Source organism: Cavia porcellus, unplaced genomic scaffold (assembly GCF_034190915.1).
Source record: "Cavia porcellus strain 051 isolate PalLab524CR breed Dunkin Hartley unplaced genomic scaffold, mCavPor4.1 scaffold_10, whole genome shotgun sequence".
Lineage (NCBI taxonomy): Eukaryota > Metazoa > Chordata > Mammalia > Rodentia > Caviidae > Cavia > Cavia porcellus.
In genome coordinates, this window is record NW_026947493.1 from 19,230,616 (window position 1) to 19,253,424 (window position 22,809).

Genomic DNA, 22,809 nt, shown 5'->3' on the forward strand with positions numbered 1-22,809 from the left:
TGATAAGAATGTAGAAATACTAAAAACATTAGAATGCAGAAAATAAAAGAAAATTTTAATATAAATAAAAAAGAATTAAAAATTAAAATTTAGACTGTAATACAATGGAAGAAAGAATATATATATGTATATAGATATGATTGGAAAAAAACACAGTTTAAAATGATTATAGTAAACTCACTCCTCAAAGTTTTTCTTATATCTCAACGGCTCTATAAAATTATTAATAATGGGCTTTGAAGCCAACATTTGACTGAATCGCGAGTATTAAAAACACTTGAGTTTGTATATGTTCCTTGAATCAATTTCTGCTTTTTTTTTTTCCTTTTCTTTTGTTTTTTAGTACCAGAAGTCAAATGCAGGACCTTGTGCTTGCCAGGCAGGCATTGTGCAACTGAGCTATATCCCCCACCCTTGCATCAATTTCTTAAAGAAAACAGTACACTTAGAATATCTGAAAATATTCTTTAATTCCTTTACAATGTATGTTTGTGTGTGCATATCTACATGTGTTATTGAAGATTAAAACCAGGACCTCAAAGCAAGTTGCATCCTCAACCCTTTTTTATTTTTTTTTTAAATTCTGAGCCCAAATTTATGTGATCTTCCCGCCTCAGTCTCCACAGACCTAGGATTATAGGCATACAATACAATTCCTGGCCAAGTAACTTAATGTTTAAGTACAAAAACTCCAAAGCAAATTAAATATGCAATGATATGTAATTCTTGGTTGATTTTTGGCTTTATATCATTATGTAAGGATAAAACTTTGTAATACAAACCCAGACAATGAGAAATAAATTTAAATGAAAATAACATGGTACAGAATGCACCCTGCAATCTTGATTTATAGTCAGTTACAAAGTTAAATTGCCAGTTCTAAGTTATTATGGCATCTAAGTATATCTAAGTATTTTAAATTAAAAGTTCCTTCAAAAATACTTCATCCTGGGGCTGGGGATTTAGCTCAGTGGCATAAGCACCTGCCTTGCTAGTAGGCGGTCGTGAGTTCGATCCCCGGTACCGATAAAAATGAAAAAGACAAAAAAAAAAAACCTTCATCCTCAGATCCCTAATGGGCAATCATGCATCCTCTCAAACATCCTGGTGACACTGAACTCAGGACCCACCAAGCAGGCTCCAGCCTTGCAGATGCCCCTGATTTTACATACAGTTCCTAATGGTGAGCTGATGCTAAGTTCTAGCTCTGACCTTGGTTCCATGTTCTGAAGCTTCAGCAAATAAATCCAATTCTTTTCATATTTCTCGAATCATTCCACTTGCCAGGGTGTTTGCAGTCTATTTAATTCTCTTGGGTTTATCCCTCAACTGTGCTGACAACTTCCAACTAACTATGGAAACAATTCCACTTCTCTCCACTTCTTCTGTCACTGCTCCATCGAAGTCACCATCATCACTCAGTGGACAAATGGAATCTCTTCTTTCTCCCATGCTCATGGACCTCTGCCTTTCCGCTCTAGAGCATCAGTATGCTCTTTGCTAAAGAAGACATTCCCACTGTGTCCTGGTCTGTTAACCAATTCTCTCATCAGTTTTGCAGATAACAATTGAGAAGCCCAGGATGGGCCATAGCACCACACCAGCTGGCCCTTCTTACCCATTTCCTGATCTTCTCTGACATAATTAACAAGTTGTATCTCAGCTTTGTTCCCATTCCTAAGTGAATAGCTCTTCCCCTCAGCAAAGCCTGTGGAAATACTATCCCGGCAGTGTTTTCTCCAGTCTGCTTACTATTTAAGAACCACTGATTGTTCAGGTCTCAGATTATGTCTGGCCTTCACATAAACTTTCTTCAAATTCCCCTGTCCTCCTTTAATCTCTCATGAACCCACTTACTGACCTACATTCCTTTTATCATAATTTATTTATATACTTAATTCTGTAACTAATATAATTATTGTACTATTATCATTTTCATGGCATTATAATTATTATATTAATAACAGCATTATTGATATCTAATTTATTGAGCGATTACTGCACGCTAGGTAGCATTCAAAGTGTTTCAGAAGCATTATCTTCCTTAAGCTCATGATGAAGTTACTAATGCTACACGGGTATTACAGATGAGAAAACTGGGCTCAGGAAAGTGAAACTGAGTGGAAGGAGAATCAGAAACCAATTGATCTCAGAATCTACTGATGCTTCTACCCTTTACACTATGATCTTGCTATCTGACTCCTTCGCTAGTTTAAAAGTCCAAAGAAACATGTGCACAATAGCCAAGGAATCTAGTAGAAGAAATCATAGCTCTGTTGCTCAGTTTCACAAATTTGGAGCAGTATCTGAGAACCTTTACTCTGCACTGCACTACTCCACCCCTGCCTTTTGTGACACACAAATAGTTATTAGAAAGAGAAATTAATCAGCCAATACAATACTTTTGTCTTGACATCTCTGGAGACTTTCAATTTTTTAAGGTATTTCTCAAGAACATAAATACGAAGAACAAATTATGGAGATAAACTGTTTAAAGGCATTAGTCTGGATACATTGGCAACAGAGAATGACCCAAGAGGTGGAATTTAGATGCTTTAGAGAGAAGTTTCAACTAATGTCCCATAAATACTAATAATGATAATTGCCAAAATTGCTAACGTGCTTAACATTTGCTGAGCTCTGTGTCACATGGTTTCCAATGTTCTTTGGAGAACCATCACATCAGCCCAATGAGGCTAGTTCTATTACGATCTCATTTTCTGGATGAGAAAGCAAAGTTGTAGAAATCCTTTGCCAGCATCTGGTTAGTGGGACTTGGCCCCAACTAGGCCTGTCTCCAGAGCCTGGGGCGGATAATGTAGTGTTACTCCAAACAAAAAAGTCTTTAATAAATAATCTTACAAACAGGTGAGGAGTACCTATGAGCACAAAACAGTGAACTGGGAGGAGAAACCAAAGAGAAAGGAAAATAGCTATAGGAAGATGCCAGTCATAATCTACAGGAAACGGGGCTACTTGCAAAGATAGATACTAACCCAAGGCTTAAGAGGCCTGAGAAGGGGTATGGAAAAGGATTTTGTCTGGGGTGACTAGGATTTCTGTAATTTTTTTTTCTTGGTGTTGGGGATCGAACTCACGGCCTTGCCTTTGCCAGGCAGGCACTTATACCACTGAGCTAAATCCCCAGGCAAGCTTTCTGTAATCTTAAGTAATGAGGGCTTGGTTTGTCTTGATGGAGCAGAAGAAATTATCTTGGGCCAACTTAAATACCAAAGAATGGTCCAAAGATAGCAATCAATCACATAAATGAGAGTTCTTCATTCAAACAATAGTGTCTATTAAAATTCTATTCTGTGACAGACAGCTATAGGCACTGAAGCTGTAAGAACCAAGGTGACAAAATTCTTTCTTTTGAGTTCACTTGCTGTTAGGGAAGAGACAGTCAGCTGACAAATAACTGTGTGTGCATATGTATAATATTTTGGCAGTAATGGGTGCGAAGTTTTATAAAGCAGGCAAGGGAGTTAGAGAGCCCCGTGACGTGGTGGAGCTATCAGGATGGGCTCCCTAGTCAGGGGACATTTCAGCAGAGACACGGGGAAGTAAATCTCAGTATCATTCATATACCTGGGAGGAGGGAGTTTCAGGACAAAGGCACAACAAGGGCAAAAGCAGAGAGAGAGGCAAGAGCATAGAGAACTGGGGGAAGTGGGAGAGGGGCCAGGTGAGAGACAGGGCAGCAGGGAGAGCCCTGTGGAACCAGGCACACTGGCCAGAACTCTGCAAGGCCATGGGGATGATGACTTTCATCAAACTGCCAGAATGAAGGTGACAACTTCTGCTTTTCTTTGACAATGTATTATAAAACATATTACTAACTTAATAAAAGGAATAAAAATGTACCTATAATTTTATCACCTGCAGGGGCCTTTTCCCATTTCATTCATCTTTGTCCTGCCCTTTTCTGTATTTGTGCATATTTTTACAGTTTCTTTCATAATTACAAACTGTTTTACATGTTGATTTATTAATTTAGGTTCATATTACATACCTTTTACAGGTTGATATGAAGCCTTCCAAATAAATATTTATAGATGGCACGTATTTATTTTTGGAGAGGAGAATTAGGAATTGAGCCCAGGACTTTCACAACTGGCTACATTTCCATCCTTTGTTTTTTGTTTGTTTGTTTGTTAGTTTGTTTTGAGACAGGGTCTAAGTTGCCCTAGCTGGGCTTGCATTTGTAATCATCCTGCCTCAGCCTCCCTAAACTCAAATATATTTGTTGGTGATCCTTATATGATGAAAGTTATGAGACTAGTTACCTGCTGATGGTACTTGCCACTTTTTCAGAGTAAATACCTTCTGGTACTGGTTCATATACTGCCTCCACTATCTGCAAAACAAACACAGTGATAGGAGTAAAAGGTCCTTGATATCTGACAGGTAATACACCTGTATGAATATATGAAGTTACTAATGACAGAATACAGCTTCATGCACAAAATTTAACCACAAATAAAACACTGCAGATAAAAACTTAACATCAATTAAAGAGTTTTAGAACATGGAATTAGATTATCTAAGTTAAAGTTAACCTAAGGTTCACAATATGATGATGTATGGGATAATATACTATATTGACTTGAGGGCAGCCACTTTTTATGCTTTGATTTTGTGACGGGAGCAGCTACTTCTAAAACAACAATGTGTAATTTATCACCTAGTGATTTCTTCCTTTTTTTTGGAAATTCTGTAGTATTTCTACCCTTTTTTCTGTTTTGCTTTTTTTCTCTAAATAAAAATAAGTAAATAAAAGGTCCAAAGCATTTTGATATATTTATTTTTCTAATTTTCTATGATAAACTAATACAATTAGAGGAATGTGCCATACCACATGATATATATTTAGCAGGGGGAAAAGCAAGCTGAGTCTTGCAGTTAATAAAACAATGCCTGCTTTTAATTGGAAGTTGTATAAAACTCACAAAGATTCTATTCAGAAGAAATGGCACTGTTGACAAAAGACACTTTTGTACGCTGTCACTGCTTACTTTTGTAGCCAAGGAGAGCATGTTGGTGCTGTAGAAGGGAGGCCTTAGAGTTGCCATCTGATAGAGGATGCAGCCTGCAGCCCAAACATCAGCCTTCTCCCCATATGGCTCACTCTTCAGTACCTCTGGGCTGAAATAAAACAAGGAAGTTAATAGATACTGGGGAAGGGAGAAAAGCACAGAAAGAAGATTTTACTTCCAAGCTGTTGTTGGAGATATTAAAAACAAACTACCTGAAGTTCTTAATCACTATTTCAAGTCAACATATTTAAAAGTACCTCTAAAATTTCCTATCCTCAGATGAATTGAGAAGCAAATCCAGTTGAGTACTAACTAGCAATAAACCTTTCAAATAACCTACTATATGTCTAAGGACTTGCTTACATCTAAAAACAACTATCTCTGGGGCAGATGAAATTGTTGTCAGCTTCAGATCTATCCTAGACAACCTATTAGCTTGAAGCCCAACACCTACAGACCTGTAGGTCAAAGAATAAAAATTACTGTTCAATGGCACATACATTTATTGATTAAAAATGTAGCATTATTATGTAAAAACTGACTGATATGGCCTCCTCCTGTTGCTATTCAACTTGAGGTGATAAAGCATGGGGGAAATTATATTTAAATGTTATAGGAAATGAAAAATCTCTACCATGTTTTTCTCTTCTGAAATTGTCACACAATTTAAACAACCTTTAAGAGAAGTTAATCTGTGAGGAATTATGGGATTATCTCTTTAAATTTTATGTAGAAGGGAGTATATTTTTCTTGGCTATTTCATATTAATAGAAGTTTTCGGTATTGTAATTGTAGAGTGAAATTCAAGTAAGAACTAAAAGCACTCAGCACACGCACACACACACACACACACACACACACACACACACACACACAGATATACTTTGGATCTTCAATGTTCTCCAAAGGCCAGTGTGTTCAAGACGTGGTCACTAGCCCTGCTGCTAGTGGGAGAATCTTTTGGAGGTGGAGCATAACAGAAGGAAACTGGGTCACTGCAAGTGTATCCAGCTCCTCCCTCTTTTCTCTTTGCTTTCTGATCTCCATGAGGTAAGGAGTTTCCTCAGGAATATGCTCCCACCATGATGTGCTGCCTCATCCCTGGCCTAAATCATTAATGGAGTCAAAGGAAAGCCACCTACCCACCTCGCCATTCTGAAGTAGTAACAACAAAGCAATTGAATGAGGCTTCAGGAAAAATCAAATAAAAATAATTTCTCGCTTAACTGCAAAGGTGTCCACAATGAAAACCACACTTTGAGTGACTCTAGAGCAAATACGGATGAAAAATAAAGGCACTTAAGAAAATTATGGAATCCACAAATGCTCAGCATAGGAAATAAATGAAATCAATAAGACAGATTCAAGCAGATATCAAGGAGAATAAAAATTTCACTGAAGGAATTCACAACAGATTAAGCCAGTGTAAGGATAAGATCTGAGACATAGAAGAAAGGCTTGTGATTAGCAATCATGAAAAGAAAGGTTTCTTTAAAAAAAAGCAAGGGACTATAAGAAATCAATCCAGCAACTGCTAGATGAAGCAAAGGAGAATAAGTTAATACTAATTGGTGTCAACAAGAAAATAGGAGATAGCACAATGATACATTTTTTAAAAAAACTGTTCACAGACCTCACAGAAGAAAATTTCCCTGGTAGAGAAAAAGAATTTGACATACAGATAAGTGAGGTATATAGAAAGAAGGAAAGAAGGAAAGAAGGAAGGAAGGAAGGAAGAAAGGAAGGAAGGAAGGAAGGAAGGAAGGAAGGAAGGAAGGAAGGAAAGAAAGAAAGAAAGAAAGAAAGAAAGAAAGAAAGAAAGAAAGATAGATAGATAGATAGATAGATAGATAGATAGATTACAGCCAGGCACATCATAGTCAAGATTCCAGAAATTCAACACAAGAATAGAATCTTAAAAGCTGTTAGGAAAAAGGAAAAAGTTGCCTATAAAGGAAAGTCCATCAGAATCACAGCTGACTTCCCAGCACAAACCCTCAATTCAAGGACAGCTTGAAGTAAAATATTTCAAGTTCCAAAGAAAAACAACCCAGATTGATGAATCCCACAAAACTTTCAAAACTGAGAGGAGGAGCTGGGCGGATCCGGAGTGCCTGCAGAAGCCCCTTCCTTTGTCTGGAGAACTGAGTATTTCTGCAAGCAGGGAGGGATCCCAGGTTCCTGAGGCACCTCAGCCTGTGGTGAGTGCCCAGCACAGTCTGCCCAAATCTCAGACTGTTCCGGACCCCCCAGGCTTCTGGGTGCAGTGAAGTGGAGCAGTGGGTTAGAGGCCACTATAGCCGCCTCCCCATCCCGGCTACACTTGGAGGTCTGCTGAGCTCCCAACGGGTGGGCGGGCCTACACTATCCCCCGAGCCCAGCAGCGCCTAGCCATCGGCGTGCAGAGGAGGAGCTGCGTGGATCTGGAGTGCCTGCAGAAGCCCCTTCCTTTGTCTGGAGGACTGTGGATATCTCTGCAAGCAGGGAGGGATCACAGGCTCCTGAGGCACTGAGGCCTGTGGTGAGTACCCTAACCCGGCTGCGATTGAAGAGCTGTGGATCTTCCAAGGAGCAGTTGGGCACACAGTGTCCCTGAGGCCCAGCTTGTCTGGAACTGCGGAGTTCTGAACAAGCAGAGGAGGGCCATTGGTTCTGCAGGCCCAATGGCTTGGGGTAGAGTGGTGCCAGAGTCTCAGTAGCTGCAAACATAGAAGGGGATTTTCAACAGATCCTGAGGAAGCTTTCAAATAACAATTGAAACACAGAAATATAGGAAAATGACAAAATGAAAGACCAAATTACAACCTCAAACCTCCAGTCCATCTCAGGAAACCCTAGGAGGAATGTATTTAGAAGAAAATATATCCCATCCACCTCATATATCAGACACAATAGCTACTGAAGTTGACAAGCAACTCCAGGAAGCTTTAAAGAAATTCAAACTCGAAATAATATCCCAGATAAAAGAAGAAATGATAAAAGAAATGAAAGAGATTCTAAATATATCTAAAGAAAACACAGATAAAAAATTGGAGGAACTAAGCAAAAAGATAGAATCCCTAGATGAGCAATATAAGAAACAAACAGAATACATAATGCAGATGCACAGAGATATACAGGAAATAAAAAACTCCACTGAAAGTTGTAAAAACCGCCTTAATGAAAGTGAAGATAGAATTTCAGACCTTGAAGACAGAATCGCAGCTAGTGAACAGGAAAGGAAAGATCTTTTAAAAATAACAAGGAATCAGGAAACAACAATTCAACAACTGCAAGACGATGCAAAGAAGAATAACATAAGTATGATAGGGATTAATGAAAAAGAAGGAGACAACATAAAGGATATCAAGAGGATATTTAGAGAAGTAATAGCTGAAAATTTCCCAAGCATGAGATCAGAAACTGACATCAGGATCAGTGAAGCATATAGAACTCCAAATAGTCATAGCCAAAATAAAACTACACCCAGACATATAATAATCACCATCCCAGAAATCCAACACAAGAATAGATTATTAAAAGCTGTCAGAGAGAAAAGACAGATCACTTATAAAGGAAAACCTATCAGAATCACAGCAGACTTCTCAGCACAAACAATAAAGTCAAGAAGAGCATGGAGTGAAGTATTCCAGATCCTAAAGCAAAATGATTTCCAACCTAGACTGATATATCCTGCAAAACTATCATTTAAAATAGATGGTGAAATACGATACTTCCATGACAAAGAACAGCTGAAGAACTTCATGAACACCAAACCAACCCTGCAAAAAAAAATTGAAAGACAGTTTAGATACACAAAGGAAAAAAACCACTAAGCAAAGCAAATAATTAAACAGAACAGAAAGATAAAGATGCAACAGCAGAGAGATAAGATTCCTACAATTAATCAACATTTAACAGTAATAACCATTAATGTAAATGGTCTCAATGCACCATCCAAAAGAAACAGACAAGCAGAATGGATCAAGAAACAAAATCCAACCATATGCTGTTTACAGGAAACCCATCTAACCCAGAAGGATACTCACAGACTGAAAGTCAAAGGATGGAAAACAATTCTTCATGCACCAGGAATCCAAAAAAAGGCAGGAGTAGCCATTCTGTTTGCAGACAACGTGAACTTTAAACCAACAATGACCATAAAGGATAAAGAAGGTCACTACATACTCGTAAGGGGAAAACTCCAAGAGGAAGAGATAACTTTCTTAAATATATACGCACCAAACTCCAGAGCACCCAGTTATATAAAACAATTATTAACAGAAATGAAAACTCAAATTATCAGTAACACAATTGTAACAGGAGACCTTAATACGCCATTGACACAAAGGGACAGATCAACCAGACAGAAAATGAGCAAAGAAATAACAGAACTGAATCACACCTGTGAACAAATGGGTTTGATAGACATATACAGAATGTTCCACCCAACAACATCAGAATACACATTCTTCTCAGCAGTACATGGATCATTTTCTAAAATAGACCATATATTAGCTCACAGAACATATTTAAACAAGTACAAAAGAGCTGAAATCATCCCTTGCATGTTATCGATCATAGCGCTCCGAAATTAGAAATTAACGATAAAAGATACTGCAAAAATCCCACAAACACATGGAAACTGAATAACACATTCTTGAGTAATCAGTGGGTCACAGAAGAAATTAAAGAAGAAATCAAACAATACCTAAAAGAAAATGAAAATGCAGATACAACTTACCGGAATCTGTGAGATGCAATGAAAGCCGTCCTGAGAGGAAAATTTATTGCACTGAGTTCCCACATCAGGAAAACACAACGAATACAAATAAATAACATGATGCTACACATCAAACAGCTAGAAAAAGAAGAGCAAGTAAAGCCCAAAGCCAAAAGAAGAGAGGAAATTATAAAAATCAGAGCAGAAATCAATGCAATAGAGACTAAGAAAACAATCCAAAGGATCAACAAATCAAAGAGTTGGTTCTTTGAAAGAATAAATAAAATCGATAAGCCCCTAGCCAACCTTATTTAAAAAAGGGAAGAAAAAGCTCAAATTCATGCAATAAGAAATGAAAAGGGAGAAATCACTACAGACCCAATAGAAATACAGAAGATCATCAACACCTATTTCGAAAACCTCTACTCTCAAAAGTTTGATAACACAGAAGAAATAGACAGATTCTTAGAAGCATATGAAGTGCCAAAGCTAGATCAAGAGGATGTAAAACTGTTGAATAACCCAATCTCTGTTACTGAAATTGAAAATGTAATTAAGTCCTTACCCACCAAGAAGAGCCCAGGCCCAGATGGATTCACTGCAGAATTCTACAAGAAATACAAAGAAGACCTAATGCCGACACTCCTCAAACTATTCAATGAAATTGAAAGGGAAGCAATCCTTCCTAAGTCATTCCTGGAAGCAAATATTACTCTAGTACCAAAACCTGAAAAAGACCCAACTAAAAAAGAGAACTATAGACCGATCTCCCTAATGAACACGGATGCAAAAATCCTCAATAAAATATTGGCAAATAGGATCCAGCAAATCATCAAGAAGATTATACACCATGACCAAGTGGGATTCATCCCAGGAATGCAAGGATGGTTCAACATACGCAAATCAATAAATGTAATCCACCATATCAATAAAGCCAAAAATAAGAATCACATGATCATTTCTATAGATGCAGAAAAAGCCTTCGATAAGGTCCAACACTTATTCATGATAAAAACTCTACAGAAAATTGGAATAGATGGTCTTTACCTCAATATAATAAAGGCCATTTATGACAAACCAACAGCCAGCATCATACTAAATGGCCAAAAATTGAAAGCCTTTACTTTAAAATCAGGCACAAGACAAGGATGTCCTTTATCACCACTCCTATTTAATATAGTACTGGAAGTACTAGCCAAAGCAATTAGACAAGAGAGAGAAATAAAAGGGGTGAAGATAGGAAAAGAAGAAGCTAAATTATCATTGTTTGCAGATGACATGATACTCTACATAGAAGACCCCCAAAACTCCATTGAAAGACTCTTAGATATAATAAATAAAATTCAGTAATTAGCTGGATACAAAATCAATACTCAGAAATCAATAGCATTCCTATACACTAACAACAAAATCACAGAGAGGGAAACAAGAGAAACCACACTCTTCACACTAGCAAGCAAATAAATGAAATATTTAGGAATTACTCTTATGAAATAAGTGCAAGACCTATACAGGGAAAATTATAATACACTGCAAAAGAAATTGAAGATGATCTCAGAAAATGGAAAGATATCCTTGCTCATGGATAGGAAGAACAAACATTGTGAAAATGGCCATTCTCCCAAAACTGTTATACGGATTCAATGCAATCCCAATAAATATACTATCAACATACCTTATAAATCTAGAGAAATCACTCCTAAAATTCATCTGGAACCAGAGGAAACCTACAATAGCAAAGGCAATTCTAAGCAGCAAAGGCAAGGCAGGAGGCATCACAATCCCTGACTTGAAGTTATACTGCAAAGCAACAGTAGTAAAATCAACATGGTACTGGAATCAAAACAGAGCCGAAGATCAATGGAATAGATTAGAAGATACAACCACAACTACAAACACACTCAACCACCCTATCTTTGATAAAGGAGCCAAGCAGGTTCACTGGAAGAACGACAGTCTCTTTAATAAATGGTGCTGGAAAAACTGGCTCTCCATTTGCCGAAAACTAAAGCTAGACCCATGTCTATCACCATGTACTAAATTAAAATCTAAATGGGTCAAAGATCTGAATATTAAAACAGAAACACTAAATCTATTGGAAGACAAATTGGGTAGAAACCTTGGAGACATAGGAGTAGGTAGAGAATTCATGAACAGGACTCAAACCGCACGGGAAATACTTCCCAGAATCAATAACTGGGACCACTTCTTATTAAAAAGTTTCTGCATGTCAAAAGAAATCTCCAGCATAGTGAAAAGAAAACCCACAAACTGGGAAAAGATTTTAGTGAACTTTCTCTCAGACAAGGGCCTCTTGTCTAAAACATATAAAGAATTAAAAAAATTCAGACCTCCAAAATTCAAAGATCCAATCCAAAAATGGGCATCTGAGATGAATACGCAATTCTCAGATGAAGAAATGCAAATGGCAAATAAATACATGAAAAAATGCTCATCATCATTGGTCATTAGAGAAATGCAAATTAAAACCACACTGAGATACCATCTCACGCCTGAAAGAATGGCCAGGATCAAGAAAACCAACAACAACAAATGCTGGAGAGGCTGTGGGGAAAAAGGAACTCTCCTGCACTGTTGGTGGGAGTGTAGACTGGTACAGCCTTACAGGAGGTCTGTCTGGAGGTTTCTCAAAAAGTTGGGATTGGAAATCCCATTTATTCCAGCTATTCCACTTCTAGGCATATTCCCAGAAGAACTGAAAGCATCATACCACAGGGATATATGTGCACCTATGTTTATAGCAGCACAATTTGTAATCGCCAGATCTTGGAAACAACCCAAGTGTCCATCAACTGAGGAATGGATAAAAAAGTTGTGGTATTTCTATACAATGGAGTATTATTCAGCTATAAAGAAGGATCACATTGAGATATTTATCAATAAATGGGCGCAGCTTGAGACCATACTCATAAGTGAAATAAATCAATCTCGCATGTATGAATACCGAATAGTTTCCCTAATGTAAGTAATGATTCAAATATATAAAAATATGTGGTAATCATGATTCCCCATTATGTGGCCTTGAAGCCTTATAAAATTTTCACTTATTAATTAGAAAGGCTTTATTCTGGGCTTCTTGATATGGAAATATTTGAAGCTATAGTATATGAAGCTTTATCCAAATATTTCAAGGAAAAAGACAGACACTATGGTAACTACTATTCTTTAAAAAAATTATTTAGTTATTTCTTATGTTTATTTTAATTAAGGGAAAAATTTAAAAAATTAGGATATATAATAGTAACTCTTTTCGATTTCCTATTAACTTGTTTTGAAGTCCTGTAATACGCCCACGATCTTGTTTTGACTGATTAGACTCTGTTCCATTCTGTGCGATAGTAGCAAGTCTGAGGGTATAGGCAACTAATTTGAAGGCAACAAGATTCACAAAGATGCCCATTCTGGTTTGACTATTGTCTCCTTTGGAAGACCTGTAATGTTTACAATGCCTAAGTTTTATTGGTCTTGTTCTCTATTGTTTTGTCCAACTTTATAATATCTAATGAGATAGACAATTCTTTTTAAGGAAACAAGAGACAACATTGATAACCATTGTTAATAACCTTGTACTCTGTTCTACATCATGTGCTATGTCTATCCTTGGTTTTGACTGACAGCTTTGTTTTGCCATATATGACTTTATTCTCCCCCCCCCAAAAGTAATAAGAACTAAGGAGTAATAAAACCCAAAATGTGTAAATTTTGTTGTAAAAAAGAGAGGGAGGAAAAAAAAAAGAGCTCTAATGGATATAACAGCAAGCGTGTTTAGGGGTGTTAAATAGCTGACTATATTAATGTTTTTCGATCATTGAACACAGCTGTTTGCAGTCTCTCTGTTTGAATGTCTACTTTGTATTCTTTGATACTGTGATTTGAGCAACTATTTCCAAGATGATAATATGTAATCTATTAACAGGTGATTTCTTACTGTTATTTTTTTTTGTAGTTCTGTATTATGTGTAACCTTACACTGCTTTGTTTTGTTTTGTGTTTTTCTCTTTTTCCTCTTAAATAAAAAAAAAAACTTTCAAAACTGATGGAGAAATAAGATACATCTGTGACAAAGAACATCTGAGGAAATTTATGGCCACCAAACCAGCATTCCAAAATGTTTTGAAGAATTTTCCAGAAAGAGATACATAATGGCTACAACTCCATGAACCCAACGGAAGGAATCCAACAGGCAAGGGAAACAAACAAGAAGGAGGGAGGAAAAAAGAAGGGGAGCTTACTGTGGGAAGCTGAGTGCCTCTCTTTGTCTCTCTCTCTCTCTCTTTCTCTCTCTCTCTCTCTCTCTCTCTCTCTCTCTCTCTCTCTCTCTCTGTTTGCTTGCTTGTTTGGTACTGAGAATCAACTCAAGACCTATGCTTGCCAGACAGGCATTGTGCCACTGAGCCATGTCCCCGGCTCTGAGCAACTGCTTTGAACATAACAATACGCAATTTATTAACCATTGTTACTCTCCTATTATCTTGCTTTGAAACTTTTTATCTTTTTTATTGTTTTTTCTCTTTAAAATAATAAACAAATAGATACACAAATGGAAATGTATGATATTCAGGGCTAAAATAAATAATTTAAAAAATAAAAATGTCTTAAGAAATAACATCTTCAGTAGACAAAAATACCTTTGATTGTCTCTAGCCTAATTTCTCATCTTCTCATGTCCTAAGAGCTCAAAGATGTTCTTCTTTTCAAAGTTCAGAAAGTAGATGATGTGAGTGGTCTACCCATAGTGTCTCAACTCTTTTCCATTTCCTATTCCTTTCATTCCCAACAGCCAGCCAACAGCTACACTTTACTAGAGAACAAATTTCAATTACTTTTTTATTAAAAAGACAATTTTTGAATGTGGGGGAAAGTACCTGTAAAAATAGAGGATTTTTTAATTCTATCATCTTTACAGCTCCTCCTTTTACTCACTAGAGGGTGCCCAGTCCTCCCTTCTCCCAGTCATATTCCTTTCCAATGTGGCTTTGCAGGTTCTTTAAATTGGAATCTGGCCATAGGACTTCTTTTGACCAATGAGGCATCAGCAAAAGTGGTACAAGAAACACTTGAAAAGTACTTGCTAACGAAACTTGGTCCTCTCTTCCTGCTCTTGAAGTCCTTGTGAACACTTCCTTGTGATTACATGGAGGCTCACCTGCTGGACAACAAACAGCTGTGGCCAGTAGCCAGCACTGACACTGCCCACAGCCAGCCAACCACCAGCTGTGTGGGATGCCACTGACAACCAAGTGGACACACACAGAAGTGAGCCCAGCTGACCCTATGATTGGCCACAGATGGAACCAGCCCAATTTACCAGCATATAATATATTAAAAATATATATATATATGGTTAAGCCACTATGCTTTGAGATAGTTTATCAAAATAAAATTAACTCCTTTAAAATTAGTTTTCAATTAAATTCTCAAAGTTGTAGACACATCCCTGAAAAGAATTAAAGGTTATTTCTGCAGAAGACAGTAAGAATAGTAAATAAGAGATAACACATTGGCTAACTATCATGCTGCTTCTGTGATAAAACTTCAATAAATGGTAAAAGAGCTTCATAATTACTTCTATAAGCAATGACTAACAGAAAACACTATCTAAATTACACCAGGCATTACAATATTGTCTGTGATTATTTGAAGTTCATTCCCTCCCTGTAAAATCATACTCAACCCCAATACCTCAGAATGCAACCATATTTAGAGAAACAGTCTTTACAGAATTAAGTTAAAATGATTCTGGTAGGGTGGTCTCTGACTCAATATGATAGTAAACTAATAAAAAGGAAAAGACATCAGGAGTGCTGACATCCAGAGGTAATGGTGCAGAGAGGTAGCAAGACAGTGAATGTCTGCAAGGCAAACACAGAGGCCTTGCAGGAGACCAGCTCTGCTGACATGCTGACCTTGGCCTTCTTGTAAGACCAGAACTGTAAGACATAAATCCATTTCAAGCCATTCAGATTGTGATATTTTATTATGGCAGTCCTAACAAACAAATAAAGATTTTATTTTTTAAAAATTTACTCATGTGTTTTTCATCTCCCCCTGAAAAACAACCTTTGGGGAATATGGCTAAAGTCATATTTAACCATTACATACAAATATATCATATGATTAGAGTATGTGATTATTGTCCAGAAAAAAATTATAAGATAATTCCTTGTCTTATAATAATTTCCAGTTGACTCATTTAAGGTAAACCCAAGCTTATTGGGGAAATAAAGAGTTATGGATAGCAATACTTCACTTAAGATAAAAGCTAAATGACAAACATAAAAATATACACAAAGAGAATTTAAAATAGGTTCTCCATTTCCAAAACAAAAAAAATAAAATTCTTAAAATGTGCTGGATGATTTGTCCATATGAAATATCTTTATATAGAGTATATCTTATGTAATATTTAACAAAAATAAGGGGCTTTCCAGAAAAGATTACAATATCCACAATTAAGTGTGTAAAAAATTATAATCACTGTTGTTATACATTCATTTTTAAAAGTTTTTAAAGTATAGCCAAGGGCAACGCAGAGCTACATCTATACATTTTCATTATGAGTATTTTAATTAACTAACAAGTAAAGTAATAAACCAGCTGCTTTTGAGAAAAGTACAGATTAAAATTTGCACAAACATTATGTCTGATTTGAAGAGGTATACGTTTACAAGTTGATAGTGAAACCTAGGTAGGAGAAAAATGAAGGTTGAAGGTTAACATAATTAAGAAAAAAAACAAACTGCTTAGACTTCTACATTTCATTAGTACACTCTCATCAATATATAAACAAATTTCTAATTGCCAGTGATTTTTACTTGCTCACTAAATGAGGTAAATAAGAAAAATGTTGGACCTGGTTGTTTTTCAGAACATTCTAAAATATGAACATTTCAATAATTCTTATGTAATTCAATAATAAGATTTATACAACTTTGTGGAAAAATGCTTTAAATGAAGAAAATACACGAGGTAAAATGTTTAAAGGCTTTGTATACAAATAAATACTTCCTTTTTCACAGCTGCAATATTTTCATCTTTATTAAAATTTTATCATGCTCATTTCATGGTCACTGCCACTAAAACTGAGCTCTGCAGAGAAGATTAGCATGGCCCTTACACAGGGATGACTCACAAATGTGTGAAGCTTTTCACATATCAGTAATACGAAATCTAAAAAGAAATATACATGAGGACTATAACCTAGGCAATAAAATTATTTCCTATGGGGTAAATGTTGGCAATTCTGATACTCTGGAATTCAACAATTTAGCAAATAATTACAGAAACCAACTTTTTCCTGTCAGAGAAAATTACAGGAATAGGGGTTTTAGACTTGGAGACAATACTATGAACATATGTTAGGTTAATACTGACATAGATGGCCATATAGAAATTTTATAGAGATTAGATACAGTTATGGATAAATCCTCACATTAGTATACTATATATCTCCTTACTCTGTTAGCTGAGAGGGCCTAGAAATGATGATACCATGATAGCAGTGACCACACTGAGCACAAAATGGTTTTAGTACCTTCTACAATGAAAAAAAATCAAGCTCCTTGGAAAGATGCCTGCTCTTGGATTGAGACACAAAATGTGTAAGATTATTTTCAAAAATTCAAAATGATGAGAATCTGTTACACAGAGTTAGTAGTCTAAAAGACTACTTAAAGATCTCATAAAGACCAAATATGGAAAAATTTGTATAAGAAAATAAAATAGTGTGTTAATCAGCTTGGGCTGCAATAACAAATGCCATAGGTCAAGTGCTGCAAACAACAGATTTCCCTAGAGTTCTGAAAGATTGAAGTCCAATGTTGAGGTGCCAATCAGCTTGGTCCACCATTGAGGACTCTATTCCTGACTTGCAGACAGATTCCCTCTCTCTGTGTCCTCAAAGGCAGAGAGAAGAAATAAGTATTTTAGCACCCCCTCTTATGGAGGTATTACTCTGACCATAAGGCCCTCAACCTCATGTCCTCTTCTTACAGTACAGTACAGCACAGTACAGTACAGTACAGTAAAACCTTGGACTAATTTGTTCTGTAAGTACTTCAAAAGACAAGCAAATATTTCTAATAAATTTTAGCTTGATAAGAAATGATGTCTTGCAATACAAGTAATAAGTGATGGTGAATATTACATGACCACAAAAGAGCCATGAGTTCGTCTCTTTCTCACTGCAAGATTGCAGTAATTGTCTCCCAACAGCAAGAGGTGATGGGGGAGATCTCATTTGCGCAGGAGGAGGAAAAAAGGCAGAGGAATCCCTCACTACAAATGATATTAGGAAGATATTCAAAATTTTAGAAACAGTGCAAACCATTCAGAAAAGTACCATCTGAGTAAGGCTGTAGCAGTGTGGTGATGACTGTTTAATGAAAACACAATGTCACAGTTTCATGAAATCCTCAAAAAGAGAGAAAAATCAAGTTTCACTGAATAGGTTCCTTGTTAAAGAAGTTTTGTAAAAATAAAAAGATTCCAACAGATAGCAGTGATTCTCTTAGTGATTATGAATGTCATTTATAAAATAACCAGCCATAAAGGTTTAAAGTAAGTGCAAGATAATGTACTTACTTTTCTTTATATTTTGAACTTTCTTTATTATTTTGTGCTATATTACAGTATTGTATTTATTCTGTATGAATATTTTTGGCTAGTGAAATGAATCATCTTAGTTTCCATTATTTCTTATGGATAAATTCCCTCTGATATATAAGGACTTTGGATTACAAGTATGTTTCCAGAACAAATTGCACTCCCAAACCAAAGTATGTACAGTATGTTAAAGTGAAGGAAGAGGGAAATTGTAACTTCACAGTGAAGAACTTTGACAAACACTCTCTCGAGACAGGGAATAAAGATTAACATAAACAGTGCGTAATATGTGTAACCTTGATAGGTTATGATGAGAATGACGTTTTACATCTGTAATCTTCCTCCATGAAAAATCACATTAATCCTGTCTACACATTAAGAAAGTGTCAGACAAATCTAAATTGAGGGGAAATCTATAAAATACTTAACCAATAATCCTTAAAACTGCCAACCAAAGGAAAAAGTAGGACAGTTTAAGAAAGAGTGATGACCACTATGAATCTAAAGATGCATGAATGCTAAAAGTAAAACTGTGTCCTTGATGAGACCATAGAACCAAGGATTTTTAGGAAAAAGTATGCACTTCAGTTAACAAAAGTGTATCAGTATTGGTCTATCGGTTGAGCTAAATATACCAAACATTAATGCAAGATGTTCATAAAAGAGAAAACTGTGCAAGGTATACAGAATTCTCTTTGCCATCTTCACAATAATTATGTAAATCTAAAAGTGTTCTAAACTTAAAAACTTATCTCAAAAAGTTCATCTTCTATGCTGACCTATCTCAAAAATAGTCCTTCCTCTTTCCCTCATCCCCTTCTACATCTATGCACCTAGCACCTGGTAGTAGAGTAGATGAGAAGCCCTACATTTATAGAACTTATAGTCTAAATGGAGAAGAGGTAATAAATAAAACAAATACATGCAATTGAAAAGTACATTTAGGAAACAGAAAATAAGAAGAAGTATGAATTTTAGCCACTGGGGTTGGTGAGTCAAGAAAGACTTCTCTCTGAACACGATAGCTGAAGCTAAGCTAAGAAGGAAGCATAAACATTAATTAGCAAGGGATGCAGCACAGGCAAGAAGGTAGCTGGAAATGTCGCTTAGAGAAGTGGAGACCTGCTCCCTGCTCAACAGGAAGATTTTTGGTGAGGAAGATCGTATCTGCCTTTTCATAGGTTGATTTTCAGGTGTCTTTGTAGGGAGGAATCACAACATGATCTGAATGTCTAAATCTGGAGTTCACAAGCTATCTGGGCTAAGGATGATCCATTTGGAGAAGCTACAGCCCTGAGGGTGATTTTGTGGCCACTGTAAAAGGCACAGAGAGCTATTAAGAGAGACAGACAGCTTTGATCCTTGAGAATTTCTGATACATAGGAATCAGATAGAGAAAAGGGGGATAAAGACAAAGAATGATCAAAGAAGTGGGAGTGACACCATATTATGAGAAAGGAGAAGGGAATCCTTCAAAAAAAGAGTGGTTATGGTTTATATCTAGAGATCACCAGTACCTTCATCCACTCCTATGTAGGGCTTTTAGAAGTTGACTGAATTCTTGGGGCTTATTTCCAGTTGTTAGGAGATAGGGTCTGGCAGAAGAAATATTTCACTGGAGGTGTGGCTTGGAAGGGTTTAGCTCAATAGCTCCTACCTGCATTCTCTGTGCCTCCAGTCTGTCATGCCGTGATCAGTTCTCCTCTGCCATTCCCCTCCGCCATGACTTCCTGTCTGGAAGCCAGCTGCCTATAGACTGACAAGCCAAAAAATAACCTTTTCCCCTTTAAAATATGGGTATTAAGTATTTTGCCCCAGAAATTGGGGAAGTAACTAGGACAGGCATAGTTTCCAGAAAGTCAGACTTTTTAAGATTGACAAATGGAGTTCATGACGATGACTACCTACTGGTAGGACTTGTATCTAGATGTCCCTCACAAACTCTCATATACTCGTAGGTGAGGCCTTTCAGAGGTGGCTGGATGTAAGGTATATGACTATAGATTAAGGTTGTGTGGCAATTAAATTAATCCACTGATTGGGGTTTATCATAATTTCGGATGTGTCACAAGCAATAGGCTCATGACCTGGATAGCACCTAAAGGGAAAGGGAGCCTTGCTGCTCCTGCCTCCTGTCCACCTTGAGATGGACTGTTTTTATTTTGCCATACCCCCTGCCATGCCACCCTGCCATGCCTTCCTGCCATGCCACCCTGCCTTGGAGCCAGCCGACTATAGACTGAAACTTCTACCAACTACTAGCTAAAATGATCATTTCCTTCCTTAACCTTGGACATCAGGTATTTTCTCTCGGCAATGAGAAAAATAACTGAGACAACCTACAGGTATCCATGGATTATAGAAGAGAAAGCGGACTCAGCTTCATGGTTGAATTTTATCTGAGCCTTATGGCCCTGAAAAACAAATAATGAAACAGTCCTTCACTCTTACCCACCCACCCAGCTTTCTATGTTTCAGGAAATGATTACTGAAAAGAAATACCCATCTCCATATGACCTAGGCAAGACACAGTCACCTTGTTTACCTGTGACAAGGCCATACAAAGACCCTCAAAATTCCCACTCTTTGCCTCAAGACTTATTAATGAAACCCCACTCCACTATAGTTTGGCTCTTAGATATACTCCAAGGGTAATATGTTAAAAGTTTAAGTTTTGGGTTGACACTATGAAGAGAAGTTAGAAACTTTAAGAGGTGAGACTTAGTCTTTAAGGGAAAGCCTTGAAGGGGACTGTGGGACCTGTATCTCTTCTCTTTTTTGTCTTTTTGTGCCCTGGCCACGAGGTAACAGCTTTGCTCTGCTACACACTTCTGCCATGATGTGCTGCCTTGCCGGGGACCCCACCAGTCATAGACTAAAAACATCTAAAACTGTGAACCAAAATAAACTTTGCTCTGTATAAGTCTCAGGTATTTATCACAGTAATGGAAAGCTGACTAGCACACCACCTGTTAACCAGCTTTTGTGAGCTTTCCTCCTCCCCTGGATTTCTGAACTGTAACCCACCCTCAGTATGAACTCCTCCAAGAACATGCTGGCCACAGGACAAATTGTGCTCTGTCTACCTCCAGATCCCAGCCACTTCCACTCTCAGCCCATGTATCCCACTTCCTCACCAAGTTCCTCCTAGAATGTTCATTCTGCCCTATTAAAGAAAAGAAGGCATTTTTCTGCCTAACCTCTGAGATGATTTCAGATCTTAAGTGAGAGTGGTAGAAGCTTTCTCTTTATGCAACAGTTCTTTTCCTTGTCTTACAATACTTCCACACAAAGCCTGTCTTTATTAAGTCTGAATGTGGCTTTTGACAGTTTAAGTAACCACTTTATATATAATAAACTGCAGAGATACAGAGAAGCTAGAGGGCAGAAAAGGGGGTTAGGGGAAGGGTGAGGAAAAGGCTGCTAAGAGGACATCAAAAGAACTAGAATGTTGTTAGGTACATGAATGAACTCCCCATGAGAAATCTAATCATGACGTGCCACAAACGTGTCTTAGTACAGCCTGAGAGGACAGCAGGGGAGGCAATACTTTTCTGGAACAGCTGGATTATATCTAAAGTTAGGAGCTGATGACAAAGAAAATTCTAAAGGGTGGATGGAAGAGAAGGAATGGATGGCTGCTTGCAGCTAGAGGTGAAAAAACCCAGGGAAGTGTCAAGACCATGAGTGCACCCATCCTTTCTGAGATCATGGACCCATCTGGGCTCCTGACTATAGCCTTCTCTGCTCTAGGCTATGTTCTCCACAGATCCTAAAGTGACTTTCCCAAAGTACAAAGCTGACACCTTTACCACTTGCATGGAATAGAGCTCTCTCTCTCTCTCTCTCTCTCTCTCTCTCTCTCTCTCTCTGTCCTTAAAAATACAATAATGATAACAACATGAATGAGATCTTGGGACCTAACCCCACCCCATTCTCCTATAAGTACCACTCTTCCTTTCTTTCCCCAATCTCTTTAAAGAGCAATTCTTATTATCCCACTTGACTTTGTCACCTATCACTCATTCCTTGACTCTACTGCTGTCTGGCTTCTGAAGCCATCTTGCCATTCAAATGACTGCTCTCTGGGATATAACTGGATCACTAATTGCCTCACTTGTTTTGTATGACTCCCCTGGAGTTTTTTATGCCATTGGCCAGGACTCTGTACAACTTCATTATAAGCTTGATTTTATAACATAATACCATAGGCAGGGCAGCTCATAAACAACAGAAATTTGTTTGACACAGTTCTAGAGGCTGAAAATTCCAAGATCAAATCTCCATTAGATTCAGTGTCTGCTGTGTACCCACTTCACTGATGACTGCTATCACCATTAGTCCTAATATCTTAGTTAGTGTCTTATTACCCAGATATGAAACTTTACATCCATTTAAAGGAGGAAAGAATTGTTTTGACCCAAAGTTTCTAGAGGTTTCAGTCCA

General features: G+C 37.2%; 1 protein-coding gene and 1 non-coding gene across 11 annotated transcripts in view; one reads left to right on the forward strand and one right to left on the reverse strand.

Annotated features, from left to right (window-relative positions):
* Positions 1-22,809, reverse strand: part of Nek10 (NIMA related kinase 10) — a 234,913-nt gene that overhangs the window by 84,693 nt on the left and 127,411 nt on the right. For 9 of the 10 annotated variants that reach the window (XR_010050080.1, XM_063257051.1, XM_063257055.1 and 6 more), the window contains 2 exons: positions 5,016-5,145; positions 4,287-4,357 (listed from right to left, as the gene is read on the reverse strand). Coding sequence is in view for 9 of the 10 variants with exons in the window: in XM_063257051.1 (XP_063113121.1) it covers positions 4,287-4,357; positions 5,016-5,145 (201 nt within the window). In the remaining variant the exon portion in view is untranslated. Of the gene's footprint in view, positions 1-4,286; positions 4,358-5,015; positions 5,146-8,568; positions 8,798-22,809 lie in introns of those variants that run through there. The other variant, XM_063257057.1, reaches the window with a different exon arrangement.
* On the forward strand, positions 16,813-16,917 carry LOC111754636 (U6 spliceosomal RNA). Its single transcript, XR_002789318.2, has one exon. It is a non-coding gene; the product is annotated as a U6 spliceosomal RNA (small nuclear RNA).